Source organism: Xenopus tropicalis, chromosome 2 (genome assembly GCF_000004195.4).
Source record: "Xenopus tropicalis strain Nigerian chromosome 2, UCB_Xtro_10.0, whole genome shotgun sequence".
Taxonomy (NCBI): Eukaryota; Metazoa; Chordata; class Amphibia; order Anura; family Pipidae; genus Xenopus; species Xenopus tropicalis.
In genome coordinates, this window is record NC_030678.2 from 33,785,826 (window position 1) to 33,809,108 (window position 23,283).

Consider the following 23,283-nt stretch of genomic DNA (forward strand, 5'->3'; position numbering starts at 1 on the left):
ACGTTTCGGCTTTATTGACAAATTCCACCGAAACCCCACTAGTCCCACCCATCTGCTCCACTTCCTGCTGGCTGAATTCTCTGGGTGTGCAGGGGAGCCGGCAGCTCTCAGTACAGGCACTGTAGGATGGGAACCAATCAGCAGCTAGGCTGACCTAATAGGGAACTGAAGCCTGTCTTTGCTTGTGTGAGTGCAGGGTTGTGATTGGCTCTCCCCCTCCTACTGTGTTTCTGGCAGGGACTGTTAGGACACACCCACCCTTCATTTGAAACACGGACAGAGAACTGATAGGATCTATATGAGCTCCAATAAAGGGGCCATTTTTGAAGACAGTATTCCATTTTAGTCCAAGCTGACACCAGCACCATATATAATTCATAATTGCCTACAGGATAAGGGTTTTTTCTATTTATCCAATATGTTTAAAATACTTTTATTTTTTGGCATTACCATTCCTTTAATATCCATAAAATATAACATTATCCCGCTGGGCTTTTTCTTTGGAGTTGTCAGTCTATGCAGCTAAGGAGCTGACAAGTGTAAGTTCCATTGGTCCATGCAGAGTTGCACTAAGGCCAGGAAACGCTCTTCCAATCCCAAGGATATTTTCTGGCTTTGGGACCTCTGTAAGGCAGGGAGTGGACACGTTTATAGTTGAGTGCATTTGTGTAATTGTGTGTGTGCCTCCCTGCTACATATTCTTCAGCATTTTGTGAACCTCTTCTGTTGCGTCTCTAGACACCTTCTGCACCAACACATACTGCCTCATTTCTTTTGCTCCGACTTAATTAAACCCTTTAATTAGCAGTTGAAAATCCATCTCTCAAGGACACGCCATTCCTACATGTGCTCCTTTTAAGTCGCTGACCCACTTAATCACAGCAGACTCTGTTTATGTCTAGTCAAACAGGCAGAGGACTAGAGGAAAGGGCTTTCTATGACTGAGTCCTGCTCATTGTGATGCTTCCAGCCGTCTCTCTGAGAGTGAAGAAAACACCGATTTGCACTGAAGAGGTTTCTGACTTTATCAGATGAACATCATTTCAATTAATTAAAGGCCGCACTTCCATTTAGCCAGTTCATTATTCTTGCACGGAATCTTTTCATTGTCTTTGCCGTGGTGACGGCAGAGGGGTTTTATTAATGTTTGTTTCTTACATGCTGCATTTCACAAAGCAGATGCCTAAGGTTAAGCTTTTGTAACGAATTTAATAACATCATTTTCTGCATCCAGACATGTTAGATCAGACGATTACTGCTGATGGTGTTAGAGGAAGATCATTATGCCTATTGGAAAATCACATAAGTATACTTTCTAAGTATATTTTAAATTACTTGGAATATTTTTGTAGTTTGGCAGCTCTGTCATTTCATAATTTCATTATTAAAGGCTACAATTTGTACCAGCTGCTAGAATCAAAACTATCAAGGCTTGGTATAACCTACATCTTAAGGGTATTGGAAGGTATATACGGCCAGTAACTGTACTAAGGAATGGGAAAAAGATTCAGCATTTAATTCCATCCTGTTCAGATATATAGCTTTAAAGCAGAAGGAATCACTGGGGGGGGGGGGGCAAAACCTTAGGCACCCCCAGTGATTGTATTCACTTACCTGATACCCCGGGCTGGTGCTCCTGTTAGCAAAAACATGCACCTCCTGGGGTGCATGGAGGCGAGCGATCTTCTTCCATCTTCTTTCTTTGCACAGGTACATGACTCCCAGAATGCTCTATGAGACCCAGCAAATAAGGAGAATCACAGAGGCTTTGTGCACAGGTAATGGCTCACCGCCTGGGGAGCTCTCTGCCAAGGAAAGCAGGAAAAAGCCTGATATCACCAACCTTAGATGGGCATATTGGAAGAAAGATCAGCTCATTTGGTAACCTTGCCAAACAAGCAAATCTTATGATGTATGATCACCTTAAGGGACTTTTGGTTTGGGGAAAAAGTCCCATGAGAACCAAGGCTTGTGAAAACCTGCCCTAAGTGGGATTTGTACTTTGCTGTAGAAAGCTAGACCCATGGGGGTTCGGATCTTTAGTAGGTTAATAAATCCCAGCTTGCGCGTTCCATCTATTATCGTGTCTATAAATGGCAATTGGCAAATCTATTTTGGTGTTCCGTCTCTTTTCCACTTACAACAACATAAATAAGTGCAGAATACAATAAAACCTAATTTTTACATACCCTGAGTTTAAGTTTATATACAGTTGTTTTGAGGTCCCACTAATATATAATGCGTAATACATTTCCCTGATTTTACACATTCCTGGAATTTACACCATTTTTTTTTTTGGTTCCTTGAATACCGTAAACTGGTGGTTTTACTGTACTTAATTCTTGGCCCACAATTTGTATATTTTTCTGGCTAGTGGGTGCATTTAATTCTTCTCTACTGGCATGTCTTTGCAAGAAATCTGTGTTCTGAGCCCAACGCTGTATCGCCCATTATCTCAGTGCCCTTGTTTGACTTTTGGCATGCCACTGGCTCAGCAGTTTATGCTTTTAGTCCTATCATCTTAGCATAAAATACAACAAAAATTATTAGTAATAATGTTGTTATTAAGCATATTATGTCCCAGTTGGGTGTGTTTGTTAGTATATATGCACTCATCTTTCCCTCTGCTCTCTAACACAAGGCTAGGGTGAAGGTGGCAGTGGCAGATGTCTATATTGACTTGTTGGACAATTTATTTGTGTAAATGTTATGAAAAGAGGGATCACTGACTGTCTGTGCAGAGAAAGCTACAGACGCAAATGAAAGGAGAAACCTGGAGAGCAGAGAACAAAATAGGAAGAATAAATAAAGTGATACATATCAAATTATGGAATGAAAAGCCCTCGCAATGAATACTGACAGGCAGACCCAACCGCCGATAGAAACACAGAAGCAGTTAATGTGAAGGGATACAAAAGCAGACTTGAAATACAGTAATAAGAGACTGGGGCTCGACATGATAATGTTCGGACACATATGATTTATCCATTTTGATCTGATGTTACCTTACAAATACTCTGTGAAAACCAGGGCAGTATCATGCGGAGTCTGTGCTGGAACAGAACTGAAGTCTTCAGAAGGCTCGTACCTCCTAGAGCTCCTCTAACCTCATGGCTCCTAGTAGAAACATACGCTATGAAGAGAAACATGGAATCTTTTCCTTCTTGTTGCAGCAGGCACAATCCAAAATTTTTTATAGCACCTTTGATTATATTTAATTACATATACATATGTAAGTGTTCCTATAGCTATCTTTATTAAGTATTTCTTATTTGACAGCCTATATAAATGAAAAGTATAAAGATAAGAAGCAGGCCAGGCTGATTCACATTCTGATTGTTGGCATGGTAACCTTATATCTTAGGCATTGTCTCAATGTTCTCACTGTACATGCCGCCACTGGATTGCTAGATCCAAACTGACACTATTCATCGCATTATTGCTGTTTACTTGAAATCATTTTTGTTGTTCAAAATGTAATCACATATAGTAAGTGCTAGGAATAGTGGCAGCACCTAGTACTGTAGATAATAATAATAATAAAAATAAAACTCTCTCAATTTTTGCTCCAGAACCATGGAGAATTACCCCATACTGCACGAGGAGTTGGTTCTTAAAAAAAACACTGATTTTTGTCTTCATTTGAATTAACATATAAAAACCATGAATTCAAAACCTAAGTTTGACTCTCTGTCAACACCTACAGAAAAATACACCAGATCCTTTAAAAAAGTCCAGTATTACTCCTTACATTTTTATTCTTATGGAATGCCGGAATTTTTCTGGCCTACGTGGTGGAGGGCCAATAATGGAAGCCACAACCCGCTTTTAAACTGCACCCACTTTACACCACACCCATGTTATAACAATATCCTTTAAGACCATGCTCACATTAATGGTGGTAGTGCAGCAAAAACCCAAATGGTTGGTGCTCACTGCTGGGATATCACCCATCACTCATATGTGAAAGAAGTTATTAAGTCATATTAAGCCACACTCTTAAATTTATATATAGGCTGACATTTATTTATGAGGCAAATGCAGGTCTCAGAGACCTGTGGCAATTCTTCTACCTGCAAAGCACAAAGTGTGAAAGACATTTTTTGGCACTTTGTACCCGGCCCTGGTGGTAGTATATGACACCCTACAGATTTATGACTCTATATATAAAATATAAAACTAGAGTTTCTACCCAGAAAGGATGGCTATGATGTACCTTGTTGATATGTTAACTTAAACTGCATTTTAATTATATTGTCATTATTATAGCAAACATTAAACTGCGATGATGGTTTGAGGTCCACTGGCTGGAGGAGGAACAGGGTTGGGCTAGGCCTGGAAAACAAGCCTAGTTTTTGTTTAGAAGATTTGAGGGATTCAATGAGACCTTTTGGAAACAAAAGAGCAGCTCTGTTGATTTTGGACTGATGTTTCTGCAGATCCAAAAGATTCTACCCACTGGTTAGCTGAACATATTTCACTCATGCTCTGCACCTTTCCCCAACAAATTTTAGCCAAGCCAATACTGCAGATTTCGGCATTTCCTGATGCGTGATTTAGTGGGTTGAGTATATAGGAGGATGTCCCTGTTATTCTTATGAGTTCCATTTTTTGTTGTTGTTGTGTGTTTCAAGAAAAATGACCACTTGTTATGAGTGGAATTATACCTTTATCTTCATAAAGATTAGTTCCCCTTCTCTGCACTTGTTTCCATTTCAGAATGTCCTTGTAAGAACTGGAGCAGTCAGAGATTATTTGCATAGTCTATTTGCTTTACTATAATTCCCAGATCAAAACTCATACACTTTAGCCATATTGATAATCCCACACTGCATGTGTTCAGAGCTGTATCAAATAGAAAATATTTTTTGATATTGGGCATCAGACATCAGTCAAAGTAATCCCTACGTTACTCAGAGAAAAGGCAGCAACTAATATGTTGCTTAATGGATCTATTCTGGGGAATCATTATGGACCATGAATAAATAAATGTAGGACCATCAGAAGATTAAGTTCAAGATGAAACACTTAGGAGACGATTTACCAATAATAATTTTTTACGGAGAGGTAATGTTACTGCTCAGTAAAAATGAAAACCATCTTATCGGGTTTAACAGTCTCTTGGGTTGGAACAATTAGTTCTGATGCGGAAATCTTGAATTCTGAATCACTTATCCCCACTTGCAATTTGCATCAGGGATAAACTATTTGGAGGGGAAGCACTTAATTCTAACACCCCATTGCACAATATGGAATTCAACTGCTCAAAGCATTGGGAAGGATTCTAACAAATTGTCTTTTATCTGAATCAAATTTCCAGACAGTCAGAAAAGTATTAACTGAACTGACACATTAATCAAAACAGTTTAACACCATATCATTACTTGGAGTGTTAGTGCATTAGCTGTGAGCTCTAACGCCGCTCTGTATCGTTAATCCCCAATGTAAAGTTGATTAAGATTAATAATACTGCCAAATCTTTCATAATCATTACTGGTCAGTAAAAAAATCATCACTGATTAATTGGTTTAAACTGTCATGGACTGTTAGAACTTCTGCTAAATCTTTTTTAATTCAATATATTTAAACTCTGGAGGACTATTAGGTGAAAGAGAGTAGAACTCAAGCTCTTAAAAATAAACAGATGCATTTAAAGTAGGAGTTCAGTTTAATTACTTGATGAATCCATGGAAAGTCACAACTGGTCACATAATAGATGTTAGCGTCGCACATAAATAGGAATGTCTTATACATCTGATATAACATTTTACACTGCCATGATGTTGACTGGTTTCTAGAGCAGTATCTTTCCTTAGTTTCCAGCTGGTCATCCTTCTCCTCCCAATAATCATCACTCGACCTCCTATTATGAGAGATGAGTGACTTTTTTTGACCTGAACAGTTTTGAGGCAAAATTTGTGGTTAAGTCTGCAGATTCATGTTAGAATCTTGCCATGCAGATTGCAAACACACAAGGCATTGTGCCTTGCACATTAACCAATGGGATGGAAGCCCTCCTCCTGGCAAGTTGGGAGTCTTGTTTCTATGATAAAAAGGAGTACAGAACTATATAAATTCACATTCCTATTGACTCCGATGCATTTTGGCAAACTTTTGCCACACATTAACTTGTCATTATCTACTCCAATCGTTCAACACTGTTCTATGAGACAAAATGTATACCCGGTGGAGCAGATCCTGTTACCAGGGACGTCCTGAGGAACTCACCTGAGGCAGCAGCAGCCTGCGAGTTACCACTCCTGTTAACTTCAAGAGCCGAAATTCAGATTTTTAGATTGAAATTTTGCTCTGCTAGTGCAGAGAGCACAAATGTGCAAAGGCCCCTGGAAAGTCCCTGCTTGTTACACCTTAGGGGGAAGGAGGCCTGCCTAGGGCCGAAATGAGATTAGGCAGGGCCCCCTCCCCCGTGGGGATGTGTATTGGGGCAGTTTTGGCTCAGCCCCCCCCCCTCTCGGGTGGGGGGTAAAACAATGGCATGGGGTTTTTGCGGCGGGAAAAGAAGGGGCGGTACGGGGGCGGAGCAGTGGCCAGGTAAGGGAGGAAAGGGCCTTTTTAAGGGGATGCACGATACCTGAAAAACAGATGACTTGTTTTTTCTTTCTCCCACCCTCCCAGCCCAGGTGAAGAAGAAATATAAGAAAGAAGGTGCTCCAGGGTCCTGCGGACCTATCGCCTGGAAGGGGTCAGGAAGGAATTTTTTCATCAGGTTGCTAATTGGCTGAGAGCACCTGATTTTTTCGCCTTCCTCTGGGGTACTATTATCTGTGTAGGTCACGTCGGTGCTCCCAGGGCACAGCTGCGGCTCCAAGTACGCCGGCAGCAGGGCGGCTCCAGGAAAACGGTGGTCTCTCAGTGAAGTGCAGGCCTACCCTTGGGAAGTCACGAGTGTGGAGCAGACTTTGACTGCACGGTCTTGTCTGAGTCACGCGAGAGGCTGGGTTAGCGCCATTATTGCACATGATGGGGAGCAGGAGGATGGGCTACAGATAGGTCGGTCGGCAGAGGGCACTCTGCCTGATGATCCCTGCTCCCTAAAATAGCTGTTTGCTATGGTATGGGCAGCGGGCCCATGGTTTTTTCTGCTAAGATAGGAGCCGCAGCTGGTGGTCAGGGTGCACCTAGTTTTTTAAGTTTTTGTTTAAATAAAGAAATGTGACCTCCACAGATTTTTGCCAACACAAGAAGTCTCTGTGTCATTTTTGGTTAGACCGGTAGGGGACACAGCGGAGGGGGTAGGGGGATCCGTTGCCTACTATGGGCAGTTCTGTGCATCAGGACAAACAATATAGAGTCATGGCATGACTGGCACACTGGTAACACTGGTAACTCTAGTAAGGAGAAGTAAAAACCAGTATATAGCAGAGGTCAAGCTTTGGCTTTATAAGAAGTATATCCTAAGCCAAATTTGATCAAATATAAGAATGCCCTTGTTCACTTAACTAGAAAATCTGTGTTGGGGGACCTCTCCCCACTGTTCCGTATGTGACTTTAAAGGTCCCGTCACACGGGGTGGTGCAGTGAATGGGGCAGTCTAGGGGCGCCCCTATAAGAAATCCGGCGCTGACTTTATCTATTTATTCCCAGATCATTAACAGCCATCATATTCAAAATGTCATAGCAACAAAGGGAAGATTTCTATATAGCATAATGAATAGGACAGTGAGCACTTTAAGTTTATCCTGAGACAGCTGATCCCTCCATCTCGACGAGAGAGCACAATGGTTTGTTATTCTGTCTGCCCGCAGCCAAATAAATAACTCTAAATCTTTGATGTTTTACCAGCAGTCTGTTAGACAAGAAGAATGTACCACTATTTACCCTAAGCGGCTTAAACGGACTGACAATGTGAGTTCTGCTAAACCAGCTGACTGCTGGAGAACATCTGCTATTGCAAAAATATGGATCAGCTCTCTGCATGGCTGCAGCCATTGTATGGCCATCAGCTGATGTATTAGCTGTGCCGTTCCAGCAACCAACGTATGAGAATGTTTTATGGGAGGATATGAGGATCGATCATGAACATTTCACCTTCTGACACCCAAGGGCCGCAGAGGTAGAAAATATCAAATAAATTATGATAGCAGCAGATGTGATTCACATGGCTATAATTCCCCTGAAGTGGGTTGGTGGCCCCATAAAACACTTCTACATCTAAAAGGACAGTGGATTTGTCTTTGTCATGGAGGTATTCCATAGAAAGGTAATACTGCTTCCAGCACAATGCTTTTTACTCGGGGACACTTGATAGGTGTTGGCTGGGGGCCTGCTGCACAACTCACACCATCTGTATTCTTTAGCTGATTACACTGCAGAAAGTAGGCTGGCTGTCATTTATAAGAGTGGATGACAGTCAGCTGCCATAAAACTAGGGCTGTTATTGAAAGCGGATGGCCAGTGCACTTCCAAGTCAATAGAATAGATATGATTCTGACCCAGAGATCTGTACTGCATTATTCATTAATCTCTACCTGTGTGTGCTGTGGAAATTATTCTGCAGTACATTCAGCACGTTATACATGAAGGGCATGAGCTGTGGTCTACCGTATCTTTAGTGGGTATACATGCTGTTTAAGTACATTAACTCATAAAGCATGGGGAGAACATACAAAAAACTCCTTGCAGATATTACACTGGATGGAATCAAACCTAGGACCCCACTGGTCTTGCAATACTTCTTCCTTTGTAAACAATGCCGTTTGACTGCTTGAAGCTGAATACACTTTCCTGTAAAAATATAAACCCAGCAGAAAGCGCACCCAGGAATAAAGCATGTGTTGGCCTATCTGGTTTCACTCCTACAGGCCAGGTCTGTATAGCACCACTTAGGGACATTAGATTGTAAGCTTTGCTGGGGAAGGGACTGTGAATGTGAAAGACGACTAATCTCTGCAAAGGATGCTGTAAATGTGTCTATATAAACACCAAGGTACTTTTTTTAGACACATGCTGTTCTTTAAAAAAATGCCTCCACAGATGAACTGGCAGTTAGTCCATATACTATATATATACAGTATATATAGATGCCAGGATGGCATTACCGATTGAAGAGACAAATGAAATGGTAATTATGGTTAAAAACAAGACATTTACTAAAAAATACAGATAAGTCTACTTGTAAAAATGCTGTCATCTATCCAATTTTTAAAACAACACCAGATGGTGCAATGTTAAAGCACTGTAAGGAAGGGAAACAATCTGATAGGATGTGGCTGGGAATGCACACATTTTTGAAGCAGAGGGTGCACGGAGGGTGTAGAAGTTACATAAAGCTGGAGCAGGAATAGGCAACCTTGGTGGCATCAGTGTTTCTGAACTTCAGCTCTCACCATTCATCCAGCTGCTGAAGGAATTTAGTGACGCTGGACATTGTAGTTCTAAAGCACATGGTAGGGTCATGGTGCAAAGTGCACGAAATGGGTGCAACAACTAGGTGCAAGAAATGGGAATAACAAAGCCTTTTGTTCTTTCTCCCCCTGCCCTGCATTTTTCACCATGGGTGCATGTTTGCTTTTTAGAATAGAGCACAATGACCTGTGATCTGCAATTTAGTGCATTCAGCAGCGATGGTTGCATTTCTGAGATGGGCAGTCTAAACAAGTAGTACATCATTATACAGGTATGGGACCTGTTATACAGAATGCTCAGGACCCGGGGCTTTCCGGATAAGGGATCTTTCCTTAATTTGGATCTCCATACCTTTAGTCTACTAAAAACTTATTTAAAAATCATTTAAACCCAATAGGCTTGTTTTGCCTCCAGTAAGGATTCATTATATCTTAGTTGGGGTCAAGTACAAGATACTGTTTTATTATTACAGAGAAAAAGGACATTTTTTGGTCTTGGTGAACTGTATGTAGGGTGAAAAATACAAATCCCATAGGTGCAAAGGAGCCCTGGAATAAACACCTACCTTGAGAAGGGCTGCCTTCATGCGTTGCACCTACACAGCCAACTCACTTGTACCTATTGAATCATACACCAGAAACAAGGATATTTGCACACTATGGAAATGACATGCATACAGATTACCATGTAATGCATGGCATGCATACAGATTACCATGATAAAGATTTCCCCACATTTCATTCAAATATTTGGTGATTTGCAAAATATGCATTCCTAGAATCCTTGCCTTTCCAACAAAATATGACACAAAATGAATAAAACATTACAAGCTTAAAGATGTGGCATATCGCAACAAGTGGAATATACTGTTTTATAGCATTGCTGGGTACAAATCAGTTTGATGGGCATCTTTAAATGTGCAAGGATATCTCCAAACATGTACTTAGCACACATGTACACACAGACACATGTTTACAGTATACAAAATGGAGACATAGCAGTAGATGATACTCTAGGATATAATCTTCATCAAGCAAACATTTCATCAGTGGAAGGTACTCTGAGCATAATAATCCCCTGAACCCAAACATATAGTAATTCTAAAAGTTCTCAAACCAGTGTAGTACAGGAGATGGCAGTAGATGGTACTCCAAGCATTATATAGATTAACAAAAATATACAAGGATATTTGTACATTAATAATATAATCAGATCATTGCAGTTGGGGAAGGGGCACCCCATGTTTGTCTTTTCCTGTCTAAAAAAGGTATGCTAAAGTAATGGGAATAAAAAAGCCTGCAACTCTAATCTTTACTCTGTTTTCTGCTGATGAAACATTTGGGCTGCCCTTATCAATATATTTTAACCTCATCCGCAGAATTTATAATGAGATGCTTGCCTTTGAGACACAGCTGCCAACCTTTACTGCACCATACCACCTTGGGAGACACTTTTGTTTCAACCTGCTGAGGGCCTGTGGGATGCTTTATAGCAGCCAGGTGGAATTGTGCCCTTTAAAGGTTGCTTAATATTGATCCATTGGAAGGGGCCAGTCAGAGAGAAAGCGTGCCAGAGGCCCATATTGATTGCAGACAGTCAGGCAATCATTATACACACTGCATAACATATAACTGTCAAAGCAATAGAACTATTCCTCTCATAATTAGGGAGAGAAGTAAAGTGCAAATCGGAAGTTTGTTTTAAAACAAGAACTTTAATTGGTTTGATCTCAGGTTTAAATAAAAATAAAGTTCATGATATAAAGACTTTTTTATCAAATATTAAATTAAAACCTGGGTTTTTTTATTAATAATATTCTTTTGATATATATTAAACCTATTCATTAAAGACAAAGATTTAGGATACATTTAAAGGCCCACAATAAGGTAACTATTTTAAATTCCCTTTAGATTAGTCTAAAAGCAATATTAAAAGCTGAATGTAGATTTATTTTCTGATGCTTCACTTTAGTTATCTCTCTCCCAGCATGCATACACTCAATGGCAGGCTGGACACAAACTCCCACCTTGCAAACACCTCCTACTGTGCTTCTAATACTATTATAGATAAATTACCAATTTTTGGTAGTTAAGATAGAGTTTGGTTCCAGGTTTCCCTAGAGCAGAGTTTTTCAGATGTTTAGGGATCAAGCGCCCTTTGTGGGCCAGTAGGTAGTCAGGCACCCCACCAGCCATTCTGCTATAGTTTCTAGATCTAGATTTGTTCACCCTAGATTTTGTGCCAGATAGGCTTCAAGATTTTCCAGCATTTAGACAAAACCACACCCTATTTGGTCTCAAACCAAATCCATCTGGCTTAGCCTCCTCAAGAGAGACAGGGACACATATACCATAGAGATGAAAATACCATGGCCTTCTTTTACCTTAAAGGACAAGGAAAGGCTAAGACACTTGGGGGTGCCAAAATGTTAGGCACCCCCAAGTGAATTAAATCGCTTACCTTGTACCCCGGGCTGGTGCCCCGGTTAAGAGAAAACAGCACCAGCCCAGGGTACCTGTCGAGAGTGCTTCCTATTTTTGGCACCCCCAAATGACTTTGCCTTTCCTTCTCCTTTAAGCCAGTGATCCCCAACCAGTGGCTCATGAGTAACATGTTGCTCCCCAACCCCTTGGATGTTGCTCTCAGTGCCCCCAAACCAGGGAGTTATTTTTGAATTCCTGACTTGGTGGCAAGTTTTGGTTGAATAAAAACAAGATTTACTACCAAAAAAGCCCCCTGTAAGCTGATAGTGTGCATAGAGGCTGCCTAATAGCCAATCACAGCCCTTATTTGGCACTTCCATGAACTTTTATGATGCTTGTGTTGCTCTCCAAGTCTTTTTAAATTTGACTGCGGCTCACGAGTATAAAAGGTTGGGGATCCCTGCCTTAAGCCTTAGACATTCACACTGCTACTTGGAATTCACTTAAGCTACCCTCCTGTGGCTACTGGAATGTCTGCTGTATCTGAACAAGCACATGGTGGTGGTTTGATGCCTGGAAGGTGAGCTCCTGTCTGTCCCTTTGGGTCACTGAGTACATTGAAGGGGTTGCTTTTACATCTCCCTTATAAATCTCCAACCAGTTGGGTAAAAATAAGGGAGAAGTAAAATCAAATGTATTCTAGATATACCTGAAACTATAGCAGAATGGCTGTTGAGGTGGGGTGCCTGACTACCTGTTGGGCCACAGAGGGTATCTGATCCCTAAAAGCCTGATCTCTGTTTTAGGAGCTCCTGGAGCCAGGCTGTTTCTCAAGTAACTATTGGAGACAAAGCCATTCTTGAGATTTACCAGTTTAATTGCTGCCATCTCATCTTGAAACTAAATGGACATTACCGAGCTCTCTATCCCCTAACTCCAAAATACAAATGCATATATGTATAACTTTATTTATAAAGTGCTACAAGGATACACAGTGCTGTACAATCTTATAATATACACTAGGACAAGTGTTATAGTAAATACAATAAATAAGTATAAATACACATTGTCCATATCTAAAATATTGGATATCACTGCTTTATACAAAGAACCGGCTTAAGTGATAAAAATATAAGTTGTTAACTTTCTAAGGTCAGAACAATGCAGAATGCAATATAGATTTTGTAAAAGGAGGAAGATAACTTTATCAGGGTGTGCCGAGTGCCAAGATCAATATATGCCGCTGTGTGAAATAGTATGCCCAATCACCAGGAGATTAAAAGATACTGGGAACAACAAATGATTGATTTCAGCTTGTTACAGTGTTATTCCCTTAATAAACATCTCCATATAAAATATGATGGTCATATTACTGCATTCTGGCATCTTCTCACCTCTGTATACAGTGTTGGACTGGGGTAGTGGGGGTCTACTAGAAAACTAGAGGGAATTGGCCACCAACATGCCAACCTCTGTACAAAACTAATACATGCCTTGAGTTAAACACTTTAACACTTTTAGTAAGTAGGTGTTAAACTAGATAGTATAGAGTGCTTTACTAGCCAGCTCTATGCTGAAAACTCTGTGATGCCCTTGTTCAGATAGTTTGTATCCTTAAGCTAAACCAAACAATTATTGATTTAGGGCTGTGACACACGGGGAGATTAGTCGCCACGTGACTAATCTCCCTTGTAACGGACGACTAATCTCTTTGGATGCTTCACACAGAACCTTAAGGCGAGTCCAGCACCTACAGACCTGTAGTGAGACTACTAGCCCCTTTAGATACTCTGATGGGATCCCCTGCAGGTGGTTGTTCCTCTAGTCAGGACTCCTCATAGGATCTGTCTCTCCAGGTACAGGATCTGCCTTCCCTGTACCAGCCTGTTCCAAAGGACAGCTTCTTCTTATGCTGCTCAGCTCTCTGAGCCCACTTGCATCTTCCTGAGCTCTGGAACTTTCTTTCTCCTCCTCCTGACTTCCTCTGCCAGGCTTTCCAGCTTCCTTTTCCTTTCTGTGGCTCCTAGGCTGCTTTGCAACTTCCTGCAGCCCTGAGCTTGCTGTTCAGCTGGACCCAGCACTACCTCCCTACAACTCCATTTCCTCAACTCCTCTAAATACCTTGTACCAAGTGGGCTGCAAGCTGATGTCATTACTGACACTGCGCCAGAAGTGACGCCATTCGATTGCAGGTGGAACAAAATGTATGCTGCAGCTCAGTTTACCAAGGGACATTCATTTTTGTTGCTACGTATTGTAAAATATAGAGATATAAAATGGTAATCTCATTCATTCTTGCCACAGGTACAAAATATCAGCTTATCAGAAGGTGAGACAATAACAGTGGAGAGCCTGGAGGGGGTGGAGCCAGTGATCCTAGCCAATGAATCCTTTATGATGAGGGGTCAGGTGATCCGTAGTCCAACCAATCAAGTCATGATCCACTTTCAGAGCTTGCAACAAGCCAGCCCAGGCAACTTTCGGTTCCATTATCAAGGTAAGAGTTGCTATTATAAACTGCAGATACCGTGCAAGCTTGACTAGTAAAATAACTGATGATACAGACCACACAAGTTTATACACAGTATAGGTACAGGTTTCTGTTAAAGAGAATCTACCATTTTTACATTGTATTCTTGAACTAACAAATGTATTTTTAGTTGCAATATTGGTGTGTAGGCGCCATCTCAGTTCATTGTGCCTGAGTCTGAGCTTTCAGAAGGAGCCAGCGCTACACATTAGAACTGCTTTCAGGTAACCTATTGTTTCTCCTACTCCCATGTAACTGGAGGAGTCCAGTACCCCAGTATCTGTTATCCTCTTTGATAACAACATCAAAAATAAATGTAGAAAGCCCCAATATGTGTTCAGGATTCAGTCTCTGACATACTGGCCAATCACTTTATTCTCGGTGTATCTTTTTATATGGGGGTGGGAGCTCTGTGGGCTCATCCGGTGAGACTTGCAGCCCCTCTCCCAGACACTTAACATGTGGGACCAAGTAGCGTTCATCACAAAAATAACACCCCAGAGAAAATATTTGCAAACACAGACACATGTAGTCATCATCACAGCCATCTGTTTGGGAAGCTGTAACAAAACAAAATACAAAATAGCTTTATGTTTATTTATCTGATGTACATTTGATCATGCAGTGGCAAATATCTTCCAGTGTTCCCTTTAACTGTAAAGCAGAATTTTCTGCCGTTTTGGGTACAGGAACATTTTCTGGTTCTGTATTATAGGCACGGAATGCTAGTAAAAAATGTTTTCTACAATGTTGGAAGATATTGTATTCTTAAAGGGGTGGTTCACCTTTAAGTTAACTTTTAGTATGTTATAGAATAGACAATTCTAAGCAATTTTTCAACTGGTCTTCATTTTGCCTTTTTTATAGTTTAATTATTTGCCTTCTTCTGCCTCTTTCCAGCCTTTAGATGGGGGTCACTGACCCCAGCAGCCAAATAACTATTTCTCTGTGAGGCTACAATTTTATTGTTACTGTTAGTTTTTATGACTTAACTTGTATGGAGGCCCTCTTCTATTCATATTCCAGCCTCTTATTCAAATCAGTGAAATTCAAGAACAGATTAGTCATTCTAAATAATAGGACTTTTATGGATGTATGAAGTAGGGGAAAAAGTAAGTTGTAGTTCCATTCAATGAATACAGCAATGCAGTTTCTATGTATACCTAGTTATACCAATTAACCGTTCCATATTGGCCATAAACACAACAACCAAAAATATTCCAGATTGAAATGTTCAGTAATAAGATTGATGGTTTAATTATCCACCACAAAAGGCCAACCATGACGTGAAGCTCCAGCACATTTTCTGTAGGATACTTCTATGTCTTTTGCCCATAGGGGCACACAGATAAGATCATGGACAGGAGTTAAAACTGCCAACATTTTTCATCCACTGTCTCCATGTACTGACGCTACTTGGTCCTTCTGATCTTTGGACTGGAATAGTGAATCCACTGAAGATATGTTACTACATTGTACATATCCATCTTGTTACTATCATAAAGAAACCATTGTGCTCTCCATCTTCTCATGATAAACTCACCAAAAAAGGGCTTATGCTAAAAATATATCATACATCATCATATTTTGGCATGTGTATGTTTTTAATGTGTAAGCTTATGATAAATTAGCTTCTCTGGTTACCACAAACCACACCCTATTTCACCCAGGATGAGACTGATTCCCTCAGGTGTGAACCCTTGCTTGATATGGAGGCCAGGATGTTGTGTTACTGTATCTCTCAAGAAATGGGCGCCTGTGGTCCTTAACGTTGAACAATGAGCTTTTTGTTTACACAGCCACTTAAGAGTGAGTACAAGTACAATATATGTAGGTAATAGCATCTCACAGAACAGGCAGTACTCACGGCAAATGGTCACAATGACTCTCTCCCAGCAGGGCACAATGGGTTAACTCCCAGCTTTCAGGTTATGACTTCCAGTGGAACCCAGGAGATCAACTATCTAGCCCTATGGTCCGTACACTATTAACCCTACTCCGGGCAGTATTATACCCGGGATAATAATCCCTCTGCAAATCCTTGTGGGAGCCTGAAGCTGCTCACTAGCTAGCCCTGCCTGTCTATCACACTTAGGGGCACATTTACTAACCCACGAACGGGCCGAATGCGTCCGATTGCGTTTTTTTCGTAATGATCGGTAATTTTGCGATTTTTTCGGCGTCTTTACGATTTTTGCGTAAAAACGCGATTTTTTTGGCGTCTTTACGATTTTTGCGTAAAAACGCGAGTTTTCCGTAGCCATTACGAAAGTTGCGCAAAGTCGCGATTTTTTCGTAGCGTTAAAACTTGCGCGAAACGTCGCGCCTTTTAAGTTTTAACGCTACGAAAAAGGCGCGACTTTGCGCGCAAGTGTTAACGCTACGAAAAAATCGCGACTTTGCGCAACTTTCGTAATGGCTACGAAAAACTCGTGTTTTTACGCAAAAATCGTAAAGACGGCGAAAAACTCGCGTTTTTACGCAAAAATCGTAAAGACGCCGGAAAACTCGCGTTTTTACGCAAAAAATGTAAAGACGCCGAAAAAATCACAAAAAATACGAAAAAGTCGCAAAATGTTCGTTTCCAATCGGAATTTTTCCAATTCGGATTCGAAATCAGGTCTTAGTAAATCAGCCCCTTAGTGTGATCTATTACAGAAGCTGCCTAATCTGTCTGGGCCTACCTATACCCAGGTTTCACAGTATCTCCCCACCTGCTTGTTCAGGTAGAGCTTTCATCATAATGGCTGGAGGCCATTCAACCTTTTATACTATACCACAATGCCACCTTATGGCCAAACTGCGGAAGGCAAAAGGTCATGCTATGATCCAGGAAATAGGACTTACTTCCCATTACATTAAGGACCCTTTAAAGCTGTCCAAATAACTAGGGGACTACCAGTAAGAAAGGGCACAATTTACCCATTCCCTATAAATGAAACAACATATTGAGCTTAACTCTTACACAAACTCCCTTATGGTTTCCAAAAAAATTTCGGGTTCAAGCTCCCTTTGAAACCAGCCTTTCTTATGGGCACAAAGTTATATATATGTAGATATATTAGAACGTTCATTCATAGGTCTAGGAAAATTTACCAGACTCTCACAGGTCTTTACCAAAGGCTCTCAAAGACTGGACTGATTCTGTGCAAAGTGAGTAAATACAACATATGGCAAAATAATGTAAATATATATCAAAACATAATCATCAAAGCAACAGAAAAACCATTTTCATTGTAAGCCCCTTTAAGACACTCTGCAGCCGTTATAGTATAACCCCCAAACAAGAATGTAACGGTGAAGTTCTGGCACCTCAGGTTCTAAATTAACATATGTTTATTGTAGACAAAAAAACAAACAGGCAGTTGCAGTTATATCCAAAATCTCACAGTTATTTATGGATACAATAAAACCTTTTAATTACTCACTGTGCCAAAACTGTCATTGTTACCTCCCCAAAAAAGCACCATAGGGAAAGCATCATTTTTGAACATCTAGAGTACAGGTATGGGACCCATTATCCAGAATGCTCGGGACCTGGGGTTTTCCGGATAAGGGATCTTTCCGGAATTTGGATGTCCTACCTTAAGTCTACTAAAAATTATTTAAACAGTAATTAAACCCAAAAGGATTGTTTTGCCTCCAATAAGGATAAATTATATCTTAGTTGGGATCAAGTACAATGTTCTGTTTTATTATTACAGAGAAAAAGGAAATCATTTTAAAAAATTAGAATTATTTGCTTATAATGGAGTCTATGGGAGATGGCCTTTCCGTAATTCGGAACTTTCTGGATTATGGGTTTCCGGATAATGGATCCGATACCTGTATAAACTTTAGTGAGACATCATAAATATATTAGTAAATATATTAGTCTCAACAAAACAATCCTAGAACTTGGTCTTTTTTTTGTAGAGCTTTTGAATAATTTGCCTTCTTGTTTTGACTTTTCTCAGCTCTTTAAATAGGGGTCAGTGACCCCGGCAGCTAAAAAAAAACAAAAAACTTACTTATCTTTTTGTTTTGGCCCTTTACTTTTTATATACCAGTCTCTTATTCAAACCGCTCCCTGCTTGCTAAGATCATTTGGACCCACGCAAAGTGATAGGGGTTGAAATTCCAAATTGTCAAAATAATTAAAAAAATAAATAAATAAAGACCAATTGCAAATTGTCTTAGAATATCACTCTCTACATCATACTTTTTAAGGTGAACAACCCCTTTAAGACATTTTTCAACTCAACATTATCTTGGAATGCATCACCTAAAAGGCCACATCAATTTGAAGGCTCATGTAACACATTGGAGATTAATAGCTGCTCCTTGTAACTTGCTAGAAGTATCATTGCATGATAGTACAGGTATGGGATCCCTTATCCGGAAACCCCTTATCCAGAAAGTTCAGAATAACAGAAAGGCCATCTCCCATAGACTCCATTATAAGCAAATAATTCTAATTATTAAAAATGATTTCCTTTTTCTCTGTAATAATAAAACAGTACCTGTACTTGATTCCAACGAAGATATAATTAATCCTTATTGGAGGCAAAACAAGCTATTGGGTTTATTCAGTATTTAAATGATTTTTAGCAGACTTAAGTTATGGAGATCCAAATTATGGAAAGATCCCTTATCCGGAAAACCCCAGGTCCCGAGCATTCTGGATAACAGGTCCCATACCTGTATCATTGTTTTTTGTCAGCAAACATTCTAAAATGCCTCCGTAGGAAACAATGAAAGCAGCTGTTAAAAGAAAAATGTTATCCCTTGGAATACCTGCTGCATGAATGGTGGTTCTACAGTGATCCAGAAAGTCATTGTCGGTCATTATTACACTAATGTTTACATAGCAGATTTACAGCATTCTTGGTGCCTGGGAACGTTTGCTTTAAAGAGTCATTAGCTGGAGCTCTAAGTGTGAAAGAAGTAAGAGTCCCAGCGATAGACCGGTCATTAAATGCCATTTTTATTGCTGCCTTTTAGAATCCATGATCCAGTTTACTGCCGGAGAATAGACTTTCGGATTATCTGTATTCATGGTGAGAAGTTGTTTGCCCAAGAGTCAGTTATGCTCCAAATGTGATCTCTTTATGTAATTGTTAAATTTACCACTTTACCACAAATATTTTTTAGATTTTTCTGAGGTACCCTTGAATATTACTAGTGATCCTACTGCAAATGAATGTTTCTGTTTTTTTTTAAATCTTTTTGAGAATGTTGGCTTAATGACATGTTACCCTCTCAGGATGTGCTGGCACACAACTCTGTTCAATTATAGAAGTGGGTCCCTAGACGTCCCTCGACTGCATGGTACCTCTTAATGGACTAACATAAAATGCTTCATACATTAAATTACTTAGCATTTGAAGACCTCTTGGGTCTCTTCAACAAATGTACAGCCCTGCTAGGGTGAATATAGTTGTACTCCATAGTTCTGAATTCCGTATTGGCAATTCCAGAGTGCACTTTAAGATGATTCTTTGAAAAACCTGCATTTTGTCCACATTTATTCATGTCTTCCCACTGCATCACAGTACGCACAAATATATGGACACACCTGTAGGGTTAAAGGACAATTGCTACTATTATTAGATCAAATTAGATCAGGAAAGTGACACTATGTGCATTTATTTCTACTGAAATCAGCACAATACTATTTCACACCAAAGGCCAGATTTGTACTTCCCAGAGTCCACTCTCACACACAACACTCCTCCTCCTGCCACTTGCAACCCAGCCCATCTCCAGCCCCCTCACCACCACTCGCCCATTCCCTTTCTCCCTGCTTCTACCCCAAATAGATCTGCACTGGTGTCTGGTAGGACTTGTGGCCTTCTCAAAAATAGACTGTTCCCACCAAAGTTGGATTGTGGTAGAACTTTTTATTGTGCCTTTTTAGATGAACATATTTCTTTGAATCTGACACACAAAAGGAGGCAAAATCACACTTACTTAAGTACCTTCCTTTTTATTACCTTTTTATTGTGTGGAACATTACTAATATTTATGTTCATTTGCCATTATTCCCAGATGATTTATTGGGACACTTCAAAACACTGAACTTTGGAGCAAAGCCTCAAAAGGGGACCTACTGAAATGGAAGGGGGCTCCGCTATAGGCAAGTTATGTGGAAATGATAGCTTATTTACTTTTCTGGATATCCCTGGCACTTGAACATGGCATCTTATATAACTATGGGGCAGATTTACCAAAGCACGAATTCGAATCCCGAATAGCAAAAATTCGAATTGCGTGGGTTTCCTCCGGGTTCTCCGGTTTCCTCCCACACTCCAAAAACATACAGATAGGATCCCCCTACCCTAAGGGGCCCATTTACTTACTCACGAACGGGCCGAATGCGTCCGATTGCGGTTTTTTCGTAATGATCGGTATTTTGCGATTTTTTCGGAAAATTATCGCGACTTTTTCGTTACCAATACGATTTTTGCGGAAAACCGCGAGTTTTTCGTAGCCATTCCGAAAGTTGCGATTTTTTCGTAGCGTTAAAACTTGCGCAAAAAGTTGCGATTTTTTCGTAGTGTTAAAACTTGCGCAAAACGTCGCGCCTTTTAAGTTTTAACGCTACGAAAAAAGCGCAACTTTTCACGCAAGTTTTAACGCTACAAAAAAATCGCAACTTTCGGAATGGCTACGAAAAACTCGCGTTTTTTCGCGCAAATCGTATTGGTAACGAAAAAGTCGCGATAATTTCCGAAAAGTCGTAAAGGCGCCGAAAAAATCGCAAAAAATACGAAAAAGTCGCAAAATGATCGTTTTCCAATCGGAATTTTTCCAATTCGGATTCGAATTCGTGGGTTAGTAAATCAGCCCCATAGTGTGTGAACCCCTGTATGGGGTGGAGGGACATGAATACAGGCAGAGTGAATGTATGAGCCAAGTATGGATGATCCCCCATGGGGGGGAGAGGACATACTGGCTGAAAGATGAGTGAATGTTTTTCCCTTTTTATCATATGGGTTGTTTTGCAATATGAAATTTCAACATGCAACAAAATTTACCTAATTTATCTATATTTTTGGAGTTCATATAATACATTTTTTGAAAAATTTACATTCATATATTTTCATAAAGGACATGTTAACCCCAAAAATATTTTTTTGCCTCATAAAAGAAAACATAATTCGAAACAACTTTCAATATCAATTAGTTAAACATTATTAGAGCTTTAATAGTTATTGTGTTGGGCTGAAACCCCACAGACTGTTCTTCCACTTTGGCTTATTCTTCCGTTTCTTCTTAGCGCCCCCCATTTTCTAAACGCTACTCCTCCTACAGTTTTAGGGGTACAGCACCCAAACTCCCCACACTTCTTCGCCCTATAGCGGAGCAGGTTGCTTGTGCTTTTCTAAGGGATCCCGCCCCCCGTCTTTTTGTGGTGCCGCTCCGAACCCCCCAATTTTCCCATTGACTTTGGCAGGGAAGATTTTCAAACTGCTGCCAATCTTACAGCTTTGAAGCTACAGCCCCTAAACTTGAATAACATAATCATGGGGTCACCCCGAATGAAACAGTGACATTTGTTGGATGACCCCAAAATGGGAGGGGCCAACAACAGCCAATCAAATTTTACCCATTGACTTTAATGGGGAAATTGAAACTGCTGCCAAACTTACAGCTTTGAGGCGACACTCCCCAAACTTGAATCACATAGTCATGGGCTCAGCCTGAATGAAAATATGATGATTACTGGATGGCCAAAAGTGGGCGGAGCTGTGAACAGCCAATCAGATTTTATCTATTGATTTGAAGGAAATCCTACCTGCTGCCATTCTCACAGTAATAACACCGGGGTCCCCAAACTTTTCACACTTGGTCACTAGGGGACTGCAGATTTCATTTTGAAAAGTGGGCGGAGCCACCAACAGCCAATCAAATTTCACCTATTGATTTTTATTGGTTTGATGCCGGAGTTCCCAAAATTTGCACAGTCAGTCACTGGGTGACTACGCATTCATGTTTTTTTGTTTTTTTTTATAAAATGCAGTGTGGGAGGGGCCAACAACAGCCAATCAAATTTTACTAATTGCCTTTTATGGGGAACTTGAAACTGCTGCCAAACTTACAGCTTTGAGGCTACACTCCCCAAACTTGAATCACACAGTCATGGGCTCAGCCTGAATGAACATATGATGATTGTTGGATGCCCAAAAGTGGGCGGAGCTGTGAACAGCCAATCAGATTTTACCTGTTGACTTGGTGGAAATCCAACCTGCTGCCATTCTCACAGTAATAACACCGGGGTCCCCAAACTTTGCAGACTTAGGCACCAGGTAACTGCGGTTAAAGGTTAGAAAAAGTGGGTGGAGTCACCAACAGCCAATCAGAGTTTACCTATTGACTTTCAATGGGGAAATTCAACCTGCTGCCATTCTCACAGAATTAACACCAGGGTCCCCAAACTTTTCACAGTTGGTCACTAGGGGACTGCAGTTTTAGTTTTGAAAAGTGGGTGGAGCCACCAACAACCAATCAGATTTCACCTATTGATTTTTATTGGTTTGTTGCCAGAGTTCCCAAACTTTACACAGTCAGTCACTGGGTGACTACGCACTTAAGGTTTTTTGTATTTTTTTAAGAGGGTGGAGTCACTAACAGCCAATCAGATTTTACCTATTGACTTTTAATGAGGAAATCCAACCTGCTGCCATTCTCACAGTATTAACACCAGGGTCCCCAAACTTTTCACTGTTGGACAATAGGGGACTGTAGTTTTAGTTTTGAAAAACTAGGCGGAGCCACCAACAGCCAATCAGATTTCACCTATTGAATTTTATTGGTTCGATGCCAGGGTTCGCAAACTTTACACAGTCAGTCACTGGGTGACTTTGTACTCAAGGTTAGAGAAAGTGGGCGGGGCCGCCAAAAGCCGATCACATGTCTTTTATTGTTTTCAGTTGGGAAATTTTAACTGCTGCCATTCTCACATGTTTAATGTCAGGGTCC

At 40.5% G+C, this 23,283-nt stretch overlaps 1 protein-coding gene across 1 annotated transcript in view; it reads left to right on the plus strand.

Annotated features, from left to right (window-relative positions):
• sez6 (seizure related 6 homolog) overlaps positions 1–23,283 on the plus strand; it is a 324,119-nt gene that overhangs the window by 197,982 nt on the left and 102,854 nt on the right. Inside the window, exon 4 of the mRNA XM_004911704.4 lies at positions 14,094–14,286. Coding sequence (XP_004911761.1) covers positions 14,094–14,286 — 193 coding nt within the window. The remainder of the gene's footprint in view (positions 1–14,093; positions 14,287–23,283) is intronic.